Source organism: Xyrauchen texanus, chromosome 36 (genome assembly GCF_025860055.1).
Source record: "Xyrauchen texanus isolate HMW12.3.18 chromosome 36, RBS_HiC_50CHRs, whole genome shotgun sequence".
Lineage (NCBI taxonomy): Eukaryota > Metazoa > Chordata > Actinopteri > Cypriniformes > Catostomidae > Xyrauchen > Xyrauchen texanus.
In genome coordinates this window covers 9325657-9350660 of record NC_068311.1, presented here as the reverse complement: position 1 = coordinate 9350660, position 25004 = coordinate 9325657, and the positions used below count along the sequence as shown (strand labels likewise).

Sequence of the window (25004 nt, the reverse complement as noted above, 5' to 3'; positions counted from 1 at the left end):
GGATGACCAATACAAAATACATTGGTATAAAGAATTGGGAACCGGATTCTTCAGATTGTCCTCTAATAAATTATGTGGAGTCTGCCGGTAAATCCCTGGAGCTAAACCCAAACTTCCTAAAAAAAAACATTTATTTAATAAACCTGGGGTCCTTTTACAGCTTTTTGGGTCTAAATCCTTTATAGACTGTATTATTACAAGCACATAATAAAAAAGATGACATTGTATTTCTTTTACACTTTTACTTTGTTTAAAACATAAATAACAAAGTCAATGTTGAATTGCACCATACGAAGTTGCTAGCAAAAATAACCAGCCATTTGCAAAACACTAAATACAGAAAAATGGAAGTCACACAGATTTCTAGATAATTCAGTTTAAAAAATCATTTTTGATAACCACTAAAGTGACCATCAAAGGAACAAGTTGTCCCATAAAATCCCCAACCTTGCTATATCACACAGCAGGATACGTCTGCTGCAGTACACCAGGCATATGTAAACACTGTGGTCACATATGGGTTTTTACTGAAATCCCCTAAGATTGGGTGCAGCCAAAAGCCATGAGTGGTGAGATTAATTCAGCCCAGCTTTTGAGAATGTTTGCAGTGTCACCCATCTAACTGCCAAAAGCTTTTAGTCTTGTCTGTGCTGTACCAACAACATGGTTGGAAGCTGGGAAAAGAGAGGGAAAAAAAAACATGCAACCATAGTACATTGTACAGAATGAGTAGGCTACAACCCAGAACCACAAAGGGACAAACAGACTCTGTTTATGTGTTTATTAGTCATGGCAGAGACCAACAACACTCTTCTGATGGTGTTGTGCAATAAATATGCAATTACATGCATATTATGTTTTTTTTTTCTATTACTTTTTGACTATAAGTTATTTGTATTTCGAACTTTTTTTATATGCTTTGTATTTCTCTATGCATTTAAAGGTTCCTTTAAAGGTGCTTTATAAGAATAAAAAATATTATCATGTGATCAATAGTATAACCATAAAATATGATTCTGTGTAAAATGCCAAAATATAAAATAAAGGAAGATAAATATTTATTTAGAATTCTGAGAATTGCAGCACTTAAGCAAATTACCCCCAAAAAAAACAGCAATAGAATGGAATTTATAACATAAGAAACCAAGAATATCTGTTGGAAGAAATATGGCAGAAAAAACGTAAACTGACTAATCCATGGTTTTGAGTTATTTGGAACTATATACATTATGTTTAAAAATTTGAAATTATAAGTAAAAAATATATGTATGTGTGTGTGTATATGTATATACCTGTATGTACCTGTACTGTATATTCAAGTAGGTATGTATATGTACATTATATACTGAATTACATATATTATAGCAGATTTTTTTGGTAAAATTGTTGTATATTTATTAATGCAGTGATGTGTATAGACATACCATGCTTTAAATGGTTGTTTGTACAAACCTATATGCACATTAGAATGGTACAATTTCTTATTATAATTTTTAGTATTAATTTAGTTATTTATTAACTTTGTTTCAGTTATTGTAAATAAAATCTATCAAATAACAATAAAAATAGAAGTATGAAAAACAAGCATGAAATATTATAGATGCGTACGATTAGATTATGTCCTCTATTTATTTACTTACATATCTTCTTTTCATTCACAATGTCCATTCACTTATATATCCTCTATTTATTCACTGCATTATTTCATTTATATGTCCTCTGTATACACAGCCCCGAAGAAATTAACAAAAAGCCAATAACCTTTATTTTCTTGTGACAGTTCAGAATACCAAATAACTCACTCTGGAAATCTTCATGAGGACTTTTTTGTGTTTATTATGTTCAAACAGTTGTACTGGAGAGATAATTACACATTTATAGTTTTCAGTTCAATCAGTGTATATTTCACCTTTTTGCCACCCATGGGATATACACACTCCCATATACAGAATCATAAAGAAGTTAATTTTACCAAAATATCACAAACATGATTCCAGAATCATGGTCTATAAATAAAGGAGTAAATATATAACAGATTCTTTCTACTGATATACCAGCTCAGTAACTGTAATGTTTTAAAAATGAATGCTACTTTTTACAGCACTTGATAGTGATTGACAGCTTATGGCACATCCACAGTATAAGAGCTCAGCAGTTGAGTATAGAATTGGCCCTCATGATACGCATGACTTTCCGTGAACTGTAACTGTATTCAAACTGCAGATGGTCACGATAGAAGTACAAATATCCTGTTTAAAAAGAGTAACAACAATTAGTCTCATTCAATAATCCATGCCTTGGAAGGTTAGTTCTAATATACAGTAATTCACACAATTGCATACAATAATACAGGTATACAATATGGGAATATTCACCCAAAAATGAAAAAGTTGTCATCATTTGCTCTCCTTGTTGTTTGGAACAACATGAGGATTAGTAAATGATGACAAAAAGGGTGAACTATCCCTAAAAGTGAATAATAATCCAATAGCACATACAACTTTCTTGAGAAAGTTATGCACCCAAAATGTATACAAACCATAATGGTAGGCAGCAGCATCCACTTCGTCTCCTATTCCAGGAAAGTCTTTTTCAATGGATTGTGGATAGCCACTGTCTATGGTGCCTGTCTGCTCATCATAACTGGAGGAGAAGTGGCTCACATTAACTTGGAGTGTGGAATTTGCTTATTAGATCAGAATACTCAAACTTCCGAAGGGCCAGCTATGAAATATTTAGGGGTTTAATGTTTCACAAGATTAAAACATACCTCCAGTAATCTTCATCTGTGAATAGTAGAGTTTTGCCCGTGTCTCGGATGTAAACGGCTGCATCTATTTTGCGGATAGTCTTAGGTAGGCCCAGTTTGTGGATGTATTTTGGATAGCCCTCTACCAGAGTGTAGCCATTAAGAGCCCACATTTTGATACCTGTAGGAATTTTCAATCATAAAATATCCTTTTTAAAGGGATAGTTCACCAAAACATTTAAATCCTCTCATCATTTACTCACCCTCATACCATCCCAGATGTGTATTACTTTTTTTCTTCTACTGAACACAAACTAAGATTTTTAGAAGAATATTTCAGCTCTGTTGGTCCTTACAATGCAAGTGAATAGTGGCCATTGCTTTGAAGGTCCAAAAAGCATATAAAGGCAGCATAAAAGTAATCCAAATAACTCCAGTAGTTTAATCAATATCTTCAGAACTGATATGATACTAGGTGTGGGTGAGAAACAAATCAAGTCAATTTTTTCTATAAATCTACACTTTCTTAATCTTTTGTTTCTGGCGATTCAAATTCATAATTTATATCGCCACCTACTGGTCAGGGAGGATAATTTATTGTATAGAAGGACTTAAATATTGATCCGTTTCTCACCCACACCTATCATATCACATCTGAAGATATGGATTTAACCACTGGAGTCATATGGATTTGTTTATGCTGCCTTTATATGCTTTGTGGGCCTTCAAAGTTCAGCCCAACATTCAATTGCATTGTATGGACCTACAGAGTGGAAATATTCTTCTAAAAATCTTTTGTTCAACAGAAGAAAATTATACACATCTGTGATGGCATTACGGTGAGTAAATGACAAGGGAATTTTCATTTTTGGGTGAACTATCCCTTTAATAAACAAAAGAAAATCAGATAGATTTCGGGTGAATCAACCTACAAATGGCTTACTTTATAGTTGACTCTGCATTTTAAGCTGGGAAATTAGAAAGTATTTTAACATCAAAAAAGTACTCACTTCAGCTTTTAATGTTAAAAAAGCAACTAACCACTGAATATGATGATGATATCTTTCTCTGGGTTTTCATAGGCAGCATCTACTTTGTTTGGAAGTTCTGGCCAAGTAGATTTAATAAGGGTTTGTTCAGGTTCAGGAATTTGTGGGTGTAGCCGCCAGTAAAACCTGCAAGAAGAAAGAATGTAATGATGCAGCAGTCATTTGCCAGATAGATCTGTAACTATTTCTGTAAGTTTTATGACAAATGAGTTTTCATAGATATCCAGCACCTGTCTTTGAAAATTATCGTCTCTCCACGTAGTTCAGTGACAGCATCAAAACTAAGTTCAGGGTCACATTTGTTTGGAGCCTCTGGTTTGGGATTGACTTTTGTGTGGTTGGGGTTTGAACCTTGAACCAAAAGCAAAAATAAAATCAGTAGAATGTAGATATTTTGAATGATCTAAGATATATAGTAAAACAGGCAGTATTATAAGTCGCTTACCATAGAGAGATTGGATTCCTTTAATGTCATCTTCAGACAGAGGGTAACCCTGGGAGTAAGAATACACTGGGTACATCAAAGACCCGGGGTCAGAAGAATGGGCCATACCGAGAGCATGACCAAATTCATGGGCGGCGACCAAGAAGAGATTGAATGCTGCAAAGAAAATAATTGATATTATACGTTTAAAAAAGCTGATTAATGTTGCTCTCTTGAGCATCGCTTAAATATATCTGTAGGATTTATTGTACCATGATAGTCTTTGGTCCATGTTTCATCCTCATCAAAGTGTGTGTCACCACCAATACCGTTTCCAGGTGGGTATGCATGGGCAAGAAGCCCCTCAGGTCCATCAAATGGGTTGAAGTCACCATGTTCTGTCATTCAAATAAAGACAAAATGCTTTTGAAAGATTAAAAGAATAGGTGAAAAATGTTTGGTATCTTCTCTTATCTTCCCACAACACACTGTTTAATCAACTATGAAAATGGTGGCACCTTTTGCTCCAAAGCTGATCATGATATCTGCATTTCCCTCATAAAGTTTCTTAAACTTCAGTGGAGTCACATCACTCCAGACTCTAAAAGCATGTTGAACAGCCCTGTCCACATCTGCTTTCTTCAGGTCAGGAGTGTAGTTCAGTATCCTGAAATAAATATTAAATAACAGTTGTTATACAAACAACAAATATTCATTTTAATATTTAATTTAATTACGTGTTAAAAACACATATTTATGACATATTTTTGTACATTAAAAGATTTCTTGAGACACTGCTTTTTGGTATTAATATTGTATTGAATGTATTTTAAATATTGCATTTTATTTAATATTTGTAATGTGAAAACATGAATATTTTTGCATTGATGGTCAAATTATTTTATTTAACTTAAATATACAAATAAAGATTAAACTTGATGCCAACACTCTTTTACTGATTGGTAATTATTCAAATATTTATTATTTTATTTTTATTTTAAATATCAGATTTTATAAAAATAATATTAATGTAATAATATTAATAATTTGTGCATTATATTTTATAAACATTATTTTATTCGTTTCTTATTGTATAAAATTTTTATGCCAACTCCCTTTCACTGCTTTAGGGAAGTACTGATATTTTATTTAATGTATTTTTATTTTAAATATTACTTTTTAATATATTTTAATATATTTTTTATCGTTATTTATTTTAATAATTTTTAATTAATTAATCATTTTATTTAAAAAATAAAACTTTGACATGCCTCCTTTCACTTTTCACTCTTTTCACTTGGTATATTTATTACCAAGGTTTCAAAAACAAACACTAACCTGAAAGTCACATTTGTTGTTTGCCATTTGAGGTCTCTGGGAAAGTGATTATATTCAGCCACATCTGGAACCCCACAGCGTGCCATTTCCATGAGCTCCAAAGTGTTGTCGTCCAGCTTTCCTGTCACTTCCAACCTGAAAAACTCTTGCATCTCTTTTATCTTCTCATGCATGAGATCCAATGATTTTCCTTTTCTCTGGAGTCCAGCTGGCATGCCATAGTACCTTCTGAGATATTTCTAGAAACATTTAAAAAACAGGAGAAATAAAAGGCAAAACTAACATATCAAAGAACAAAAGCTCTTTAAAAGCGCAAAACTTCCCCTACCTGAGCTAATGAAACCTTTTCTTTCTCCTCCATTAAAAAAGGTTTTGCCAAAGAGTATGTCGCAATTACCAACAATATCACAGCTGTGAGCTCCATGCTGACCAGATAACATTCTGAATGGGCTCATTGGGATATTTATAGTGCTCTCTCCTATCCATAGATGTGTGTGATTCATGTAAAAGTACCTTGGTTGATCCATCACTTCCTCTATGCACACAGCCAGCAACATGTGGTTTTTTTTTACCTGAGTAAGCAATGATATCATGCAAAGGTTTCTTAAGGTGCTGCTTTTTGGCTTCAAGTATGATGAGTAATTTAGGAAAAGAGTAAAAAATCTAAAAGGCTAAATAGTAAATAGTGAAAAGGCTACAAAGTTGTATTTGTACTTCTTGTTTTGTTTCTACAGTGACAGTGATTTTAGATATTTTTTTGAAAATTATGAAATTTATGAAATTACAAAACAAATGTGACAACTTACCCCAACCTGACATTTATATAAAAACACCTTTTTATGAAAACACAGTGAAACCTTTTGGATGAAACTGTACTTCCCAAACTTGTTCGTGTGTGAAAAAAATATTATTAAAATAACTAGATGATGGTGAAACTTGATGCCAACTCCCTTACATGGCTTTATGTACATAAATATGAATAGCATTTCCAGACTGCTCTTGCAGTCATGATATTCTGAATCATTGCCATTCAGCTTTGAGTAAGACCTGGCATATGACTTCTAAACCTGGCCAGACAGTAAGGCACTATATAAGAGTAAGTACAATTGTCCACAATTTGCACAATAACTAAATGCAAATGGCTTGCTGATCAAAACTGTTGAGTTGATTCTCAGTGAAATTGTCATACTCGTCACAACTTCAGTTTTTACAAAAAAGATTTGGCGGCTGTGGTTGCCAGAATAATTCTGTAAAAAATACAGTTAAAATGTAAATCACTTTACAGAACAACCTGTACATTTTACAGTTTAAAATGGTTGTAATTTACACGCTGGCACTGTAAAAAAAAAAAAAAAAATCTGTTAAATTAACAGTAAAAAAAATGTATTAATATGTCTTCTGAAACTGTAAAAATCTGTTGTTTAGTTTATGAGGTATTTGTTAATCACCATAGTAACTACAGAAGAGCGCATGATGACATGAAGTTCATCAGTAGTGCCTCTTCCAGGAACAATGACCAATAAACATATTTAGACAGTGCTCAGTATCACTCACACAAACTCTAAACAACATCAGGGTAACATATGTGGGATTTAAATATAACACAGAACACCCCAGTGTACGCAACTGACATTAAAAATATGATGAAACATAACTATTTCCATAAAATATTATGAAATGTAATGGGTAATGCAGGGAATTGTGGGAACGCCCGATTACTGATTTTTACTGTAATAATAATAATAATAATAATAATAATTTACTGTAAAAAAAAGTACATGTACTGTACAGGAAAATCTTAATTTTTACATTTAAATAATTTTATTGTAAAAACTACTGTATTGCCTTTTAAAATATATTACAACTTTTTACTGTATATTTTACAGTTAATATTTGTTAATCAATTAACATTTTATTTCTGTAGCATTTTTACACAATTTTTCTGTTAAAATTACGGACATTTTTTACAGTGTAGGTTTTTCATTGTTGCAGGTTATTTTTATTTATTTTATTTATTTTTATTTTTATTTATTTGTATAATTTTGTTTTGCATGGATGTCATTTTTTGGCAATTTTCTGTTCACTATATGTGACTTTATATGTAAGAAATGTGTCAAAATGGACATGCAAATGTAAATTTTCTGCTTACATGTAATGCACTGATACAAAAATACATTTACTGTATACATACAAATGTGCATATCCCAGTAAACTTTACCTAATGTTGAAATCAGTATCTAGATAGTTAATTGTGATACCCAATAGCATTCAACTGATGTTCTTGTATAATACAGTAAGCGGTCAGAGTCAACAAAAAAGTAGAACAAAAATGTAATTTGTATATAACAAACATTTTCAGGGTTGACTGCCACGGTGAAAAAAAAACAACAATTGTGTACGGCTCATACGATGGCAAAAAAACCTTTCATTTTGGTGGCATTTTTCTGACACAATAACTAGGTTTTGAAGCATGAATTAAATGTTTTAGGTGAGTTACTACAAAATTCTTGAAATGTGACTGTGCTACTTCATGCCTCTGTAAAGTACACACATTACGGAGGTATGTAACTATAATACCACTGCTCAACTGCACTTATTACATTTTACAAGACACACTGATTGTAGAAAACAATTTGACAACACAATATGATGTCTTTCCAAAGTAGTTTTCAAAATTATAGATGTGAAATAATAAACACTGTTGGAATTTTAAGTTGTTAAACTTGTATCATCAGGTCATGCTTTTGACAACATTTGATGTTACATCTGCCAACTATGAAAAACAGTAGCTAATTTTAACTGTATGCCTGTAAAAAACAAAACAACCCCCATTTGTTTACCTGCAATGTAGTATTGCAGATCCTGTGATCTGACACAGTTACTCTGTCTGGATATGAAGTCAAACAACATCATTTTTTTTTGTTTTTTGTTTTTTTATGTGAGGGGGCAGTGGTGGCTCAGTGGTTGAGGCTCAGGGTTACTGGCCAGAAGGTCAGGGGTTCAAGCCCCAGCACCACCAAGATGCCACTGTTGGGCCCTTGAGCAAGGCACTTAACTCCAGGTTGCTCCGGGGGGATTGTCCCAGTAATAACTGCACTGTAAGTCGCTTTGGATAAAAGCGTCTGCCAAATGCATAAATGTAAATGTAAATCTTAAATGAGTGGCACAATAAAAAGCCTAACATGCTTACTCAGGAAAAAGCTTTGTTTTGCCAGAGGACGATTAGCCATGGTGATAATTCAAGTAGAGAAAGAGAACGAGAGAGAGATGCTGGAGTCAGCCAAAGCAACTGTGTAAATAAATGCAAATATGCTGAATGGATGTGAGTCACAGTAAAATGGGAAATTTTCCGGTATGTAATGTGGACTATGTCACATGTATGTCGGGATGTATGAGGAAGGGGATTTTGAGAAATGAATTGCTTCCAGTATTGAGTGGTAAAATGCTAGGATTGCTAACTTTTCATCAAAGGAATATGGGAAGCTTGACATTTACATTTACTTTTGACATTTATTCATTTTGCAGACGCTTTTATCCAATTTACAAAAGAGGAATAATACATCATAAGCGATTCTTCTTAAGACTCAAGAAAGTGGTACGAAAAGTGCTGCATTACAACGTTTCCCTAGTATCAGAAAAGAAGGATTCAAGACAGATTTGAGTGCAACAAGAATATATATATATATATATATATATATATATATATATATATATATATATATATATATACAGTGTTCAGAGGGTTACTCTTGAAATGTATTCCACTACAGATTACAGAATACATGCTGTAAAATGTAATTTGTAACGTATTCCGTTAGATTACTCAAGTCAGTAAAGTATTCTAATACTTTGGATTACTTCTTCAGTACTGGTAGATTTTTTTGTGCCTATTTTGACAAAAACTCCAGTACAGTAAGACAAAATACACATGTTAAAAATACATTCTCTGATAAACCTAAATATCTTATGCAGAGTTGTTTCTAAAACAAGATAAATCTAATTTATATAGTTTTAAGGATTTTAGATATTTTTAGGTCTTACTAGAAAAAAAGAAATTATGATCTAATGTGAATTTTTTGGATAAAGAAATATGATCGTGCCTTGTAACATGTGCATGTAAAATGGCTAGAAATAGCATTTTAGCTTAGTGTAAATCTGACAAGCTACACAAGGTTTATTTCTATTTCTACTGCTCCAAACTTACTTCAAACATACTTTTCCGTCTGCTCGTATGAATGTAACACATCATAGGAAAGTGTTTCAACGCTGTTCAAATGCACTTTATATATACAATACAATATACAATATATATATATATAAATATAAATATTATGAGTGAACAGTTAAGTTCTCATGGAAAAGATGTGTTTTTAGTCGTTTTTTTTAAAACAGAGTGTGAGTCTGCTTCACGGATGGAGGTGGGAAGGTCATTCCACCATTGTGGTACAGAGAGACCGAATGTCCGGGAAAGTGTTTTGGTGCCTCTTTGTGTTGGTACAACAAGGTGCCATTCATTAGCCAACCGCAGGCTTCTGGTAGGAACGTAGCTCTGTAGAACTGATTTTAGGCATGCTGGAGCAGACCCAGTGACTGTTCTGTATGCCAGCATCAGAGCCTTGAAACAGCCAGTGATGAGAGGCAAGGAGTGGTGTAACTTGCGCTTCCTTTGGTTCATTAAAGACCAGACGTGCTGCTGCATTCAGGATCATTTGCAGGGGCCTAATTGCGCATGCAGGGAGGCCTGCAATATGAGCAATGCAGTAGTCCAGTATAGTTATGACAAGTGACTGAACAAGAAGTTGTGTGACATGTTCAGAGAGTACTGTAATGGTCTTATTTTTCTGATATTGTAGAGTGTAAATCTACATGATTGTGCTTTCTTTGAGATGTGGTCTGTGAAATTGAGTTTGTTATTGATGGTTACTCCTAGATTTCTGACTGTTTTGGAAGGCTTTATTGTAGTTGAACCAAGCTAAAAGGTGATGTTGTGTTCAACAGCAGGGTTGGCTGGAAAGACGAGGAGCTCAGTCTTCGCTGGGTTAAGTTGCAGGTGGTGTTCCTTTATCCAGGCCGAGATGTCTGCCAAACAAGTCGAGATTCAAGCAGTCACTGTGGTGTTGTTGGGCTGGAAAGACAAGTAGAGATGTGTGTCATTGGCGTAGCAGTGGTAACAGAACCCATGTGCCTGAATGATGGGTCCAAGTGATGTATTGTATATAGAGAAGAGAAGTGGCCTAAGCACTGAGCCCTGAGGTACCCCAGTAAGTAGCTGATGTGACTTGGACACCTCACCTCTCCAAGCTACCTTGAAGGACCCAACTTAAAGATAGGAATTAAACCAGACAAGCACAGTTTGTGTGATGCCCAGAGAGGGTAGAAAGTAGGATCTGATGGTTGACTATGTCAAAGGCTGCAGAAAGGTCCAGTAGAATCAGGATGGATGATTTGGATCCAGCTCTCGCCTGCCTCAGCGACTCAGTGATAGACAGCAGGGCACTCTTGGTGGCATGTCCACTTTTGAAGCCTGACTTATTGTCATCCAGCAGCTCCAGAGAGATACAGAGATCTGATTGAAAACTGACCTTTCAAGTGTTTTTGCAATGAATGGGATAAGAGAGACTGGTCTGTAGTGTTCTACATGTGTGGAATTAAGCGCAGGTTTTTTAAGCAGCAGGGTTACTCGAGCCTGCTTAAATATAGTGGGAAAATGCCTGTAAGTAGAGATGTGTTAATTATATGTGTGTGTGCAGGGATGGACGAGAGAGATGGCTTGGTGAAGGTAGGAAGAAATGGGGTCAAGGAGACAGGTGGTGGGATTGTTGGAGAGGAGGAATTTAGAGACCTTAGTGTCAGTCAGAAGAGAGAACATAGAGACAGAAGAGCTGCATACAGGAGGCGGATGTTTGAAAGGGTGTGGTGTTGAGAATGTACTGCTGATGGCTGTAACCTTATTAGTAAAAAATGTGGCAGAGACATCTGCTGTCAGTGAGGTCAGGTGAGGTGTTAGGCGGTGGAGGGGAAGGACAGAGAAGTGTGTTGAGCATTTTAAAGTACCTCAATAGGCCTACATGATGGGTCCTCCTTTTTTACATTTTAACATTGTCTTCAATATGAGATGTTTCACTGTCCAACAAGGGGATGGAGGGGATGGCCCCCCTCAAGTGTATCACTGCTAAAATCAGGAACAACAGGCGTCCTGTGTGTCCCAGATCAGGCATTACAAACGGTTTCCCCCTGGTGACTAAATTTTATGGGTAGAGTCATTTCATTATCACACAGGCTAATACTTGACAGTTGGCAGGCCTAGGCACACCCTCTTATGATCACCAGATGTCCAGACTGCCAAGTTACCATTTTTGTTAATCATTTTGCACTTATAGGAAGGCTCAGTTGTTAGCAATGAGTCCCGGCTCAACTGGGCCTTTCTGTGTGGAGTTTGCATGTTCTCCCCGTGTTCACATGGGTTTCCTCTGGATGCTCAGGCTTCCCCACAAGTCCAAAAACATGCAGGTTAAGTGAACTGAAGACTCTAAATTGCCCTTTAGGTGTGAGTCAGAGTCTCCCCGCCACTGGGGGGTTGCGTCAGGAAGGACATCTGGCGTAAAACCTGTGCAAAGACAAATATGTGGATATGTGGATGCGGATGGTCCGCTGTGGTGACCCCTAACAGGAGCTGCCTAAAGAAGAAGAATATTTTGCTCTTATATTAAAAATATGTACAGACCCCTAATTTTACTAGACTTAACTTCTTAAAGCGGAAGTATGCAATTTCTTTGCCGCCAAACAGAATTGCAAAAATAAACATTGTTTTCAGAACAGCTTTCTGAATATGCTGTTGATTGAACAAACAGATAATGTGCATCCCAAACCGCACACTTCTGCCCTATACTTAAAAATATTAAGTATACCATTTGGGGCGATACTACACTTTGAAAATCCATACACTACATGGCTGAGTGCATAGTATATTTTATAAGTGCATATTGTATAGTGTTTTGAGACACTGGCATAGTCCTGCCCCCAACTCATGCCATTGGTTGAGTCAATGTTTTTGTCTCTCTTGAGAGGGGTCACTCAAAACAAACAGAGGAATTTTCATAGCTCTACAGAGACACAGAGTTTACAGTTTCTGAGAAAATTAATTTATGAATTGGTATCTTATAGTTTTCCTTAAATGTTAAACTAGGATAAGAGAAAGTATTTTAACACCAAAAAGGTGACATACTAAAGCTTTAAATTAATTACTGGTAATTGTTGAATGATTTAAAAATATATATTTTTCTTTGGAATTTTATAAGGGCATTTTATCTTAAAATATAGAAAGAAGCGTGTTTTATTATTAATGTTCATTAAGTTATTGAGCTGTTGATCACATTAAAACAAAAACAAATGTTGTGACGTTTTTTGTGTCTTTATACATTTTGTTGCATATATAAGTATAGTATGCTTTTTCTATTTAAAAAAATTAAAATGTCGAAATAACAATTTAACAAAAGTGTGTTATTTATTTATTTATTTGCTGTATTTGTGCCTCAGCGCCATGCTCCATAAGGACTTTTATTTTAACTTTTTAGCAGCCATGTTTGTTTGAGTGATATTTGCCACGCCCTCTTAGATGTAAATGCAGTGCACTACTCTAGATGTGACGAAGTTATATTTGTATCTTCTACTAGTTTAACAACACAGAGACTTGGGAGTGCGGAAGCAAATCCAAACGCGATTTATCAGGTAGATTACATATTGTTTTTAAAATGGTCATTCTAGATTTTGTCACCAATTTAATACATGATAAGAAGTTTCAGCCTGTGCATGATGGGAAGTGTTGCCTTAATCTTTACTAAGTTTTATGTATTCAGCACGTATTGTTAATGAGTCTGATAACATTTCATTCTTTATTTAATGCTGACTTCATATATTCAAAGTGATATAACCGAAGCCAAATGCAAAAGTCAATTATAGCAAACAATCGTATTATAACTTGAATTATACATACATTGCATATAGTTTGAGCTCTGGTTCTGTGCCCTGAAAGATTATATTAATGTTTTCAACAAAGGTGACTATTTGTATTGTAAAAATATTATGCATTTTATGTGATTCATCTACATCTACATGTACATGTATTAATACATGTTCTCTCATGATTGACAGGTGAGAGGATGGAGGAGGATTTGTTAAGTGCCCTCAGTTCTGTCAGTCTGGAGCAAAAAGACAGCAAGATGGACACTTTTGGGTATATTTTTCATCTTTTTCTTCGCTTGGCAAATGCTTTCTTATAAAAAGTGATTTTATAGAATATTTTACTATAAGAAAAGTCACCTTAGAGTAACCTTGGTTGGATGCCTTGCTCAAGGCCACAGTGGTTTGCCCCATATGGGGTTTGAACCTTAAAAATTTTCATTCCTGGGCATTGCCAGGCAATTTCTTTAACAATCAAGCCACTAAAACTTCCATCTTAACATATTCTCCCATTCTGTCAGGGAGAAGTTGATGGAGGTGTCATACACTAATAATCCATTCCAATTTTGTCATAGGAGAAACAGGAGCATTTATTTAAATTTTGTAACTTTGTCACAAGGTTGTTGGTATTGTCATCAATTAAAGCTCTTTTTAATCTCTTTGTGTTGGAACATTCAGAATTCTTGGACATAAGGTGAACAGTGTAGCCTCTCATTGTTTGATAAAATGTTCAAGAATAAAGTAGGGATTAGACCAATTGGGATTAGCTTTCTCAACACACTTTGGCGTTACGACAGGTTTCTGTTCATGTGCAAAATCCAAAAGTAGCTTCAGTTGTTCATTAGAACCCCAAACTTCTATACGGTTCCACCTTCTGGGCAGCAGTTTCGTAACATGATATATATCCTTTATATTATCGATAAATAATGTTTAAGATATTAGACTAAAACTTGGCATCAACATAGAAACCTATAGCAGTTATCACAGATCATAAATTATTAGTAAGTTTGGAGGACATTGCATTTCCCTGAGAACTCGAGAGACATATAGAAACAAATTAATATCTGATATGAGTAGATTTTTCATTACTATTGTACAATAAACAATGAGCCCAATGTGCAATCTGGGTCCTGAAGCAAAAGTGTTGACCACTGATCTAGGCTGAATGTATTGGGTGGGTCATGTAGGCCATTATTTATCCAGATTAGCATTGTAATCTCTGAGATGAAAGTCGAAAGGTCTGCTTAACCTCCACCACCGGAAGAACTTTGCAATCTTTTCTTCACTGGAACTCTGGACTAAATATCTCTCATATACTAATACCCAGGGTGTCATCCTAACTTGAGAAACTTTTCAGTCTGTTTTCACATAACCAACAAGTTGTTTAAGAATTAAACACGTCAGAAAGTTCGGTTCAGGTTTAGTCTTCTTTTCTTTTTTTCTTTTCTTTCACTTGTTATTTGTAGTTGTTAGATCTAACTGCTGGTTTCTTGCTTGGTTTGTAGCAAAAAGTAAAAAAAACAGGCCTGCTTTGTCTGGATTTTTTTGTCTGGACCAGATCTAAAAACACTGGATTTACCATGTGGTCTTCAGAGCCAAGAGATTTTGAGCTTTTGCCTTTAGGTAAACTGGGTTAAACTGATTGAGCTGTCTTGGATGTTAAGCTGTTGTGTGCTATGCTTATTTCATGGACCAATTAGTTGAAATAGTGTTATTGTTAATCTGAACAGTTATGTGAAGTCATGAGGGAGTCAGCAGTTCTTTAGTTAGAGTGACACAGTATAATAATAAATAAAATGGAAGGGAAGATCTGGTATTGAACACCATTTAACTACTGACTCCAAAAAATATTTTTTTTCCTTCCATTTTGTCTTTTTCATTCCTTATTTTCTTCATTCATTCTTTCTTTCCTTCCTTGTTTTTCTTTCATTCTTTCTTCCTACCTCATTTCCTTCCTTCCTTCCATCCTATATTTTTTCTTTCTAATTTCCTTTTTTATTAATTTCTTTCTTTCCTTCCCTTTTATTTCTTCCTAGTTTCCTTATTTAATTACATTCTTCCTTATTTCCTTATTCCTCTTCCTTACTTTCTTCTTATTTCCCTCCTTCCTTCATTCCATTCTGTCTTATTTTCTTCCTTCCTTACCTACTTTCTTGCTTAATTCCTTATCTAATTCCTTTCTTCCTTATTTCTTTCTTTTCTCACTCACTCACTCACTCACTCACTCACTCACTCACTCACTCACTCACTCACTCAGTTCCTTCCTTAATTAATTTCTTCCTTCCCTTTCACAGGCTTTATGTTGTCACATGGAATGTGGGCACCGCGGAGCCACCTGATGATGTGAATTCTCTGCTCCAGCTCAACTCTCCAAAGAAACCAGACCTTTATGTTATTGGGTACGTTAAAACATTATCAAATTAAGAACTGATATTTCCAAAAGGCAAGTTATTCAGTCTGATAAGCATGGTGTCTGGGTTTCTTAACCTCTGTGACTTCGACTCTTGTTCAGTCTACAGGAGGTGAAAGCAGCACCTCTAAAGTTTGTCGCAGACTTGGCCTTCGAGGACTCCTGGAGTCATCTGTTCATGAACGCATTGGCTCCTTTTGGTTTTATCAAGGTGCTGATTGTTTCTGCTTCATCTTATCATGCTTTGATTGGTATACTAATGACATGATTCACTCTAAGTTAGTTTCAGATATAGAGCAGCTTTGGCTCACTGGTTCTGTGTGATTTAAAATGTGTATGTTCACAAACAGGAAAGACAAAAATAAATGCAAACATAATGATTGTGTCCAAACCCATTTAGTTTCCCCCTCTTTTCTTTAAGACTGCTCTATTAAAGAGAGCAATGTTTTTAATGTACACCGTGTTTACATTCTTTGGCAAGTCAACCTAGTAATAGTGTACTGACAGCTGTTTCTGCACATTTTATTGAGATAGGAGGTATCTGTATTTTGATTCTATTCATGGACTGTTTTGCTGTTTGGAACAAAGCATATTTATGCTTTCTTACCCATTCTGTTTAATTTTTACCTGTTCAGGTGTCCTCTATACGTATGCAGGGTCTACTCTTGCTTTTCTTTTCCAAACTGGAGCATGTCCCCTTTATCAGAGACATTCAGGTCACTTACACCCGAACAGGACTCTATGGATACTGGGTAAGACCACGTCAATACAAAGAGCTTGGGATCAACAAAGTTATAAATATATACAATTATAGCAACAGCTATGCAGGATCGGTTGTTGCCATAGTGGTTTACAGTACATAATGAATAGTGCTCCAGTTTGTTCGTTGATTTGCTTGAATTAATCTATTATTTTCTTGCTTCTTAAGGGTAACAAAGGGGGCGTGTCTATTCGCCTTTCCTTCTATGGTCACATGCTCTGCTTCCTTAACTGTCACCTGACAGCCCACATGAACTTCGCCTCCCAGAGAGTGGATGAATTTGAGTACATTCTAGATGCTCAGACATTTGATGCCAAAAACACGCCACACATTCTTGACCATAAGTCAGTTCATGATGACATTTAAGGAATATTTACTTCATAAAAAAATTATGTGTATTGTGCTGATTTTTATTTATTTTAGAATGAATTAGTGGTACATATAATCAGGCTTATTTTGTATTATTTGTCATCATTTAAATTTGTTCCTTTTTGGATATGAATTCTCTCCCACCTAATCATTTTTATTATCTAGGGTTGTGTTCTCGTTTGGGGATTTAAATTTTCGTATTGAGGACCATGGTATGCACTTCATCCGAAACTGCATCAACAGCCAGCGTTTCAAACTTCTGTGGTCTAAAGATCAGGTACTGATTATTCTTCAACTATAACATTTATTAGAAGAGACATTGCAACCTCTGAAAACATTGTATAGATGTATAAAAACAATATACTGTATGTCCATGTAAATAAATATATACACTCACTGAGGACTTTATTAGGAACACTATGGTCCCAATAAAGTGCCCCATGAGGTCCTATGCTGTTGTAGCTCGTCCACCTGAAGTTTTGACATGTTGTGCATTCTGAGATGCTATTCTGATTACTAAAATTGTACAGAGTTGTTATTGGAGTTACCGTAGCCTTTCTGTCAACTCGAACCAGTTTGACAATTCTCCATTGACCTCTCTCATCAATAAGGCATTTCTGTCTTCAGAACTGCTGCTCACTGGATACTTTTTGTTTTTGGTACCATTCTGAGTAAACTCTAGAGTCTGTTGTGCATGAAAATCTCAGGAGATCAGCAGTTACAGAAATACTCATACCAGCCCGTCTGGCACCAACAATCATGCTATGGTCGAAATCACTGAGATCAAATTTTTCCCCCATACTGATGGTTGATATGAACATTTACTGAAGCTCCTGACTCGTATCTGCATGATTGTATGCATTGCACTGCTGCCACACGATTGGCTTATTATATAATCGCATGAATAAGTAGGTGTACAGGTGTTCCTAATAAAGTGCTTGGTTAGTGTATAATAATTGACATAATTTATTTGCTGTATTAGTAACTAACTTGTAACTTACTTCTAGACTCATGTTCATGCCAATATCTCTGCAGCTCACCATGATGAAAAAGAAGGAAGCTATTTTGCAGGAGTTTGAAGAGGGACCTCTTAACTTTCAACCCACCTATAAATTTGACTTGAACTCCGATAACTACGATTCAAGGTCATTGAAACACACACACACACACACACACACACACACACACACACACACACACACATACACACACGTAACTTCTTACAGCATATAATGCTGTATATTGCACTTGGACTTGCATTATTTTAGGGAGACATGGGTTTTTAAAGTCAACATGAAATCAAAATTGACCCTATTTACTTTCTTATACATTGCTTTTAATTTCAAAGAAAAAATTATTGTAATTTTTTCATCAAAATGCAATAACTTGCTCTGCCTGTAAAACAACTGTCTATTTTGGCTGACAGCATCAAGCCCTCTAATTTGTCAACTCCTCCCCTCCAACCATCTAGCTCAGTTCTGGTGTATATCATCCACTTTTCACAATTCAGTCAATTAATGATAGATCAAATCAAGTCCTGCACAGCCCTTAAATTCATCAGATTACAGATATAAAATGGGTTTGTCATGTTGACTTTAATAACATTTTCTATCACTCCCTAAAGGCAGTAAGGGAAGTTCATCATAATATCTTGGGTCTTCTCCAGTTCCTCTTCCATGGCCTTTTAAACTGTCAAAAGTTCACACATGTTCTCTTTTACCTCTGCAGGATACAGAAGACATGGTTTGGTTTTAAGTAAGCTTGAAACTTTCTTAAATTGTTCCCTAACTGAAGCATTTCATTCAGACTAATATGTTGCATGACGTGTGCACCACTCCCCTCCTCTAACATTGCTTAGTTATTGAAATTAATTAAGAAGTTAATAAAATTAAGTACCATAGATAAACCATTAAAAACATGCAAATAGATAAGTTTAATTCTGTGTTTGTAGTTACCGGTTGTTTAATAGTATTGTGTGTTGCAAAAAGCTTAATTAGTATTCACTTCAGTTGTTTTTCAGTACTGTTGCTTGTTCATTCCATTGGTTGTTCAAATCTTTCCAACGTACAGTTGAAATTGGAAGTTTACATACACGTTAGCCAAATATATTTTAACTGTTTTTCACAATTCCTGGCATTTAATCATTGAAAACATTGCCTGTCTTTGGTCAGTTAGGATCACTACTTTATTTTTTAAGAATGTGAAATGTCAGAATAATAGTAGTAGAGAATTATTTATTTCAGATTTTATTTATTTCATCACATTCCCAGTGGGTTAGAAGTTTACATACACTTTGTTAGAATTTGGTGGCATTGCTGTGAATAGTGTGTTGTTTAACTTGGGTCAAATGTTTTGGGTAGCCTTCCACAAGCTTCTCACAATAAGTTGCTGGAATTTTGGCCCATTCCTCCAGACAGAACTGGTGTAACTGAGTCTGTTTTTTTGGCCTTCTTGCTTGCACATGCTTTTTCAGTTCTGCCTACAGATTTTCTATCGGATTGAGATCAGGGCTTTGTGATGGCCACTCCAATACCTTGACTTTGTTGTCCTTAAGCCATTTTGACACAAATTTGGAGGTATGCTTGGTGTCATTGTCCATTTGGAAGACCCACTTGCAACTGAGCTTTAACTTCCTGGCTGATATCTTGAGATGTTGCTTCAATATAGCCATATAATTTACCTTCCTCATGATGCCATCTGTTTTGTGAAGTGCACCAGTCCCTCCTGCGGCAAAGCACAACATGATGCTGCCACCCCCATGATTCACTGTTGGGACGGTGTTCTCTGGCTTGCAACCCTCACCCTTTTTCCTCCAAACATAAAGATGGTAATTATGGCCAAACAGTTAAATTTTTGTTTCATCAGACCAGAGGACATTTCTCTAAAAAGTAAGATCTTTTTTCTCATGTGTACTTGCGAACTGTAGTTTGGTTTTTTTATGGTGGTTTTGGAACATTGGCTTCTTCCTGGCTGAGCAGCCTTTCAGGTTATGTCGATATATGACTAATTTTACTGTGGATATAGATACTTGTCTTGGAAATTGCTCCCAAGGATGAACCAGACTCGTGGAGGTCCAAACATTTTTGAGGTCTTGGCTGATTTCTTTTGATTTTTCTGTGATATCAAGCAAAGATGCACTGAATTGAAGGTATGCCTTAAAATACATTCACATGTACTCCTCCAATTGACGCCAAGTAGCATATCAGAAGCTAATTGCCTAAAGGCTTGACATAATTTACCAAGCTGCTTAAAGGCACATGTTAGTGTATGTAAACTTCTGACCCACTGGAATTGTGATGTAGTCAGTTAAAAGTGAAACAATCTGTCTGTGAACAATTGTTGGAAGAAGTACTTGTCATGCACGAAGTAGATGTCCTAAACGACTTGCCAAAACTATAGTTTGCTAAAATAACATCTGTGGATTGTTTAAAAAAAAATGAGTATTAATGAACTAAATGTATGTAAACTTCTGACTTCAACTGTACATGGTCATAAAGCATGTGAATTGGTTGCCTCATGGGGGTTGACATGTTAAAATCACATGATGAGCTGAAGACTACTCCGTTATGTCAGAAACATAGGAGCTCTCTGTTATTGGACACTTTTGCTTGCAAAATAAATAAATTATGGCTAAATGTGAGTAGGATATTCTACAATGGCTTCTGGAACCAAAAACTGTTGCTTTTTCATAATGCTGCATTTATACATATGTTTCTGCTCTTCAACTCTGGGCCAGTGTTCCTTCCTGCAATTGGCAAAAATTGTTCTATTTAAAAAAATATTTTTCTTAAAACAGTTATCTATCTATCGATCGATCGGGTGGCTGTGGCTCAGGTGGTAGAGCAGGTTGGCCCTGTTTCCGGCCACACGTGACTCCACATGCCAAAGTGTCCTTGGTCAAGACACTGAATCCCAAGTTGCTCCCAATGGCGGGCTAGCGCCTTGCATGGCATCTCTGCCGTCATTGGTGTGTGTGAGTGTGTAAATGGGTGAATGAGTCACGGTGTAAAGCGCAGACCATTTACTATATATATATATATATATATATATATATGGTAAATGTATAATTTCATTATTTTCTTCTTGTCCTAAATTTGTAAACATGAAATTATGGTTCTGTTTAAGCTTTCTCCCTCAAAGTCTTATTTTATTCCACTAGATGGCAGCAAGTTTCACCTTCCATCACAAAATACAGATCTGAAATGTAGATGGCACTCTAACGCATTTTAGCATTCACAGATGTGTTTGTCCATAGACATTCAGTCTAATATTCAGTTCATGCACCACCCCCATTGATTCATCAAATATCTCAGTCTCTGAGTGTAATAGAAGCTGGTGTCATTAGAAAGCTGAGATCCTCCCCATTGTGTTGATGTATAACATTTTATCATCAATAGTCGATAACATATACATTATTTCCAATAATTTGTTTCGAAAACTGCCTAAAGTATTAAAGTTTTTTGCAGCAGTAGTTATCAGTGAATAAATGAGACGTTAGTATTTGATGTCTTACAGATATCATTCAGTATTTCACTTTGTGATTTATTTAAAGATTTTTCAAACTGTACTATTAGGGCAACAAACTAGTACAATTGCATTCCTGAGAATGAGAGCTTTCATTTGTTATATGATTTGTCTATTTAAGTGCTATTTGAAAGACTAATGTTCAAATAAATATTTGGACTCCCTTTTGGACACTGTGGCAGGTCTGTTGAGTTGAAGATGTTAATAAGACAACTGTCACATCGGCCAGTGCAACATAAAAAATGACTGAGTGCACCTTTAAAAGTGCTTCAGAAATTAATTCAATAATAATAATAAAAAAGCAATTATTTACTACTATGTAACTCATTCAGACCTCTTTTCTTCCCTTTATGTTCGACTAGTGGAAAGAAACGAAAGCCTGCATGGTGCGACAGGATTCTCTGGAGAGTGAAGTCAAACTCCTCACTGACAGAGGATGCCAACAAAGAAGGTGACAATAAAGAAGAGCAGAAGAAGAAACTGGTGGAGGACCAGGAGGAAGAGTTTCCTCTCAAAGTGACCCAGGAATATTACACCAATAAAATGGAGTATGGCGTTAGTGACCATAAGCCCGTTGTTGGCCTCTTCCGCTTGGAGGTGGGAGATCGTTGAGTTTGGCTAAAACAGAATTCATTTAGCCACTGTGTTCTGCTCTTATTCTATAAAATACTGTACCTTCAGTAAGAATGAAAAGTAAAATTAAGAGTTTTATCACCTTTTCTGTTTCTCTGTTATCAGCTGAAAAAGATGCACGAGGCGCCCTTGGTTCAAGTGTGTGCTGAGGGAGAGTGGAGTGCAGACTTCGATGCCCTGATAACCTACAGCCCTCTTCAGCCCTTTCCTTCCAGTGCCTGGGACTGGATTGGCATATATAAGGTTGGGATCGAATGTCGGAAGGGTTCTTTAGACTTTATTTCAGCTATTTTCTATTTCGTGCTATTTCAAAAATATGTATATATGTTACTGACGTATAAAAATAAAAGCACCTTTGGTCCTGACAGCTTTCCTAATAAGGCTCTTAAGTTCTTCTTAAAAACTACTTTTGATTTATGTGCTGGTTTAGGAAACAGGCGCTTTTCTATCATAATGTACAACGTTATTTAAAAGGGATAGTTCACTCAAAAATGTTAATTGTCTCATAATTTCCTCACCCTCATGCCATCCCAGATGTGTATGACTTTCATTCTTCTGCTTAACACAAACAAAGATTTTTAGAAGAATATTTCAGCTCTGTGGGTCCATACTATGCAGATTAAAGATTGAGTATTAAGCTATATTTAACTTGACACAGTGACCTAAACATTTAAACGTCCGACGTAGGTGTAAATTGACGGGCTCTTAAACAAGGCCTCATAATAAATCTCCACAAATTCACTTGTGAAATGGATTGCTGTGAACTGTGTGCCAATGATTGACTTATGATCAATAATATGGTAGTAAACAATACATTGTATTCTAAAGCCGATTTTTGTATTGTCTTATTAATGATTAACTCTTCTGCTACAGGAATGTAAAGCATTTTAATTATCTGAATATTTATATATATATATGTCATTTTTAAATATTTAAAGATAACCATGTATAATTATATATTGATATAAATATGTATAATCATCATTATATATTGAGTTATTGTTATATGAGGGGCTTTCTCAGCAAATATTTGTATATGCAATTAATTAATCGGGACACCATTTAATTAATTTGATTTAAAAATTTGAATCGATTGACAGCCCTAGAAATAATATTTTATTTTTTCCAGGGGTTCTGTAATACAGAATTTGTTTGTTCACAGGTTGGTTTTAAAAGTGTTTCTGACTACATTACTTACTCTTGGGTGAAGGATGACCAGGTGGCTTTAAATGATGAAATCTTTCAGGTATAAAAGACTTTATTATAGCTGGTAAATTTGGAACTAATATATATATATATATATATATATATATATATATATATATATATATATATATATATATATATATATATTTGTACAATCCACATTTTTTTTCACAGGTTTATGTAAGCAAAGATGAAATTCCAGTTCTTGGGGGAGAATGTGTGCTTTGCTATTACAGCAGCAACCTGCAGTGCATTGTCGGTATTAGTGAACCTTTTAAGGTGAGTAAACGTTTACAGCTTTATTTTGTGTTCTATATAAGGAAAATGTATACATTTATCCTGTGGCACCATGAATGAGATGCATGGTTGTTATCAGAATATACCTGATATTGTACTGTAAAATATATTGCTATATTATAAAATATTCATTTTAATAGCTATTTCTGCTTTATAAATGTTTAAAATCATCTTCATTAGCTGCAGGAATCCAGGGTGGCGATTGAAGAGGGTTTAGTGCCTGAAAATATCAGTGGACTAGATCAAGCAGTTGCCAGTTAAGTCCAGATACTTCTCAGCCGTAATGCAGTTCTGCCCACTGCATTTCAACTGCACATCAGATATAAAACCAAACTGACCTATGAATTCAAGCAAGTGCAATTTTAATGCAAAATTGTAATTGGGCATTTATTAGTATGTAAATGCTAAAAAAAAATGTCTGTTGTATTCTGTTCTTGTTTTATATATATATATATATATATATATATATATATATATATATGTATCTCAAGCAAGTTGGTAAAACATGTCCCAACTTAAGTAGATGTAATTTTTATATGCCTTTACATATATATATATATATTTCCCATTTATTTTGTCTTGTAACATTTTTCAAACAAAATGTTTATTTATCTCTATCAAATTTAAATATTTAATGTTACTGCTAATGTTGTCCTTATTTTATCATTCCGTTTCATCTTAACGTGGACTGTTACACTGTAAAACATTTGCACAATTTACCAGAGTAATTTAAAAATTTTACATGTTTAATTTATGTGGCTATATTTATGACTTTGACTCTTACAGAAGTGGTATTATAATATTATATGTGTCTCACTGAAAAAGTTGTGTGAATAATTGAAGGATGTAATTAAATATTACACTGTATAATTTGAGTATATTTTTCCCGATGTAAAATTTGATAATGCGTTCATGTTAAATATAAGCAGGCTATTTGCAAAGAATTTATGTTTGTTGTTTTAATGTTAGACAAACGCTTGTGTATAAATACAGATATTATATCAAATGATACTGTACAAAAGGTAAAGACTATAAGAGCAACATTTTCTGTGCAGACTAAGCTTTTTATTTTCTGAACAACTTCAAATGCTCACTGATGGAATGAAAATAAATGTTATATTTAATGAAACATTCTAACAATTGTTTCCATTTTTAAACCTGTTACATGGTACATTGCCGTAAGGACATGAAAGTGGCTGTTAGTAATCGTCCTCATAGCAGTCAGTCAACTGTTGCTGTTAATACATTTTTACATTTAAATGTATTTAAGATCGAGGGCAACGCTG

At 34.9% G+C, this 25004-nt stretch overlaps 2 protein-coding genes across 3 annotated transcripts; one reads left to right on the top strand and one right to left on the bottom strand.

Annotated features, from left to right (window-relative positions):
- Window positions 1-1825: 1825 nt before the first annotated feature.
- On the bottom strand, window positions 1826-5984 carry mmp13b (matrix metallopeptidase 13b). Its single transcript, XM_052107392.1, has 10 exons — window positions 5889-5984; window positions 5561-5799; window positions 4741-4889; window positions 4495-4620; window positions 4244-4399; window positions 4029-4149; window positions 3791-3924; window positions 2771-2930; window positions 2540-2643; window positions 1826-2249 (listed from the first exon to the last, which is right to left on the bottom strand). Exons 1-10 carry the CDS (start codon window positions 5982-5984, stop codon window positions 2149-2151), a joined length of 1386 nt encoding a protein of 461 aa, XP_051963352.1. The 3' UTR covers window positions 1826-2148.
- Window positions 5985-13152: 7168 nt separating this feature from the next.
- On the top strand, window positions 13153-24826 carry inpp5ka (inositol polyphosphate-5-phosphatase Ka). Of its 2 annotated transcripts, XM_052107760.1 has the most exons (14): window positions 13153-13288; window positions 13712-13793; window positions 15814-15918; window positions 16032-16140; window positions 16565-16681; window positions 16858-17033; window positions 17224-17335; window positions 18094-18203; window positions 18787-18813; window positions 21945-22179; window positions 22321-22458; window positions 23378-23461; window positions 23596-23700; window positions 23899-24826. In XM_052107760.1, the coding sequence occupies exons 2-14, from the start codon at window positions 13720-13722 to the stop codon at window positions 23977-23979; spliced, it is 1473 nt and encodes a 490-aa protein (XP_051963720.1). In that variant the 5' UTR covers window positions 13153-13288; window positions 13712-13719; the 3' UTR covers window positions 23980-24826. The 2 variants fall into 2 exon arrangements, with proteins under 2 accessions (XP_051963720.1, XP_051963721.1); XM_052107761.1 differs by lacking the exon at window positions 18787-18813.
- The last annotated feature ends 178 nt before the right edge of the window (window positions 24827-25004 follow it).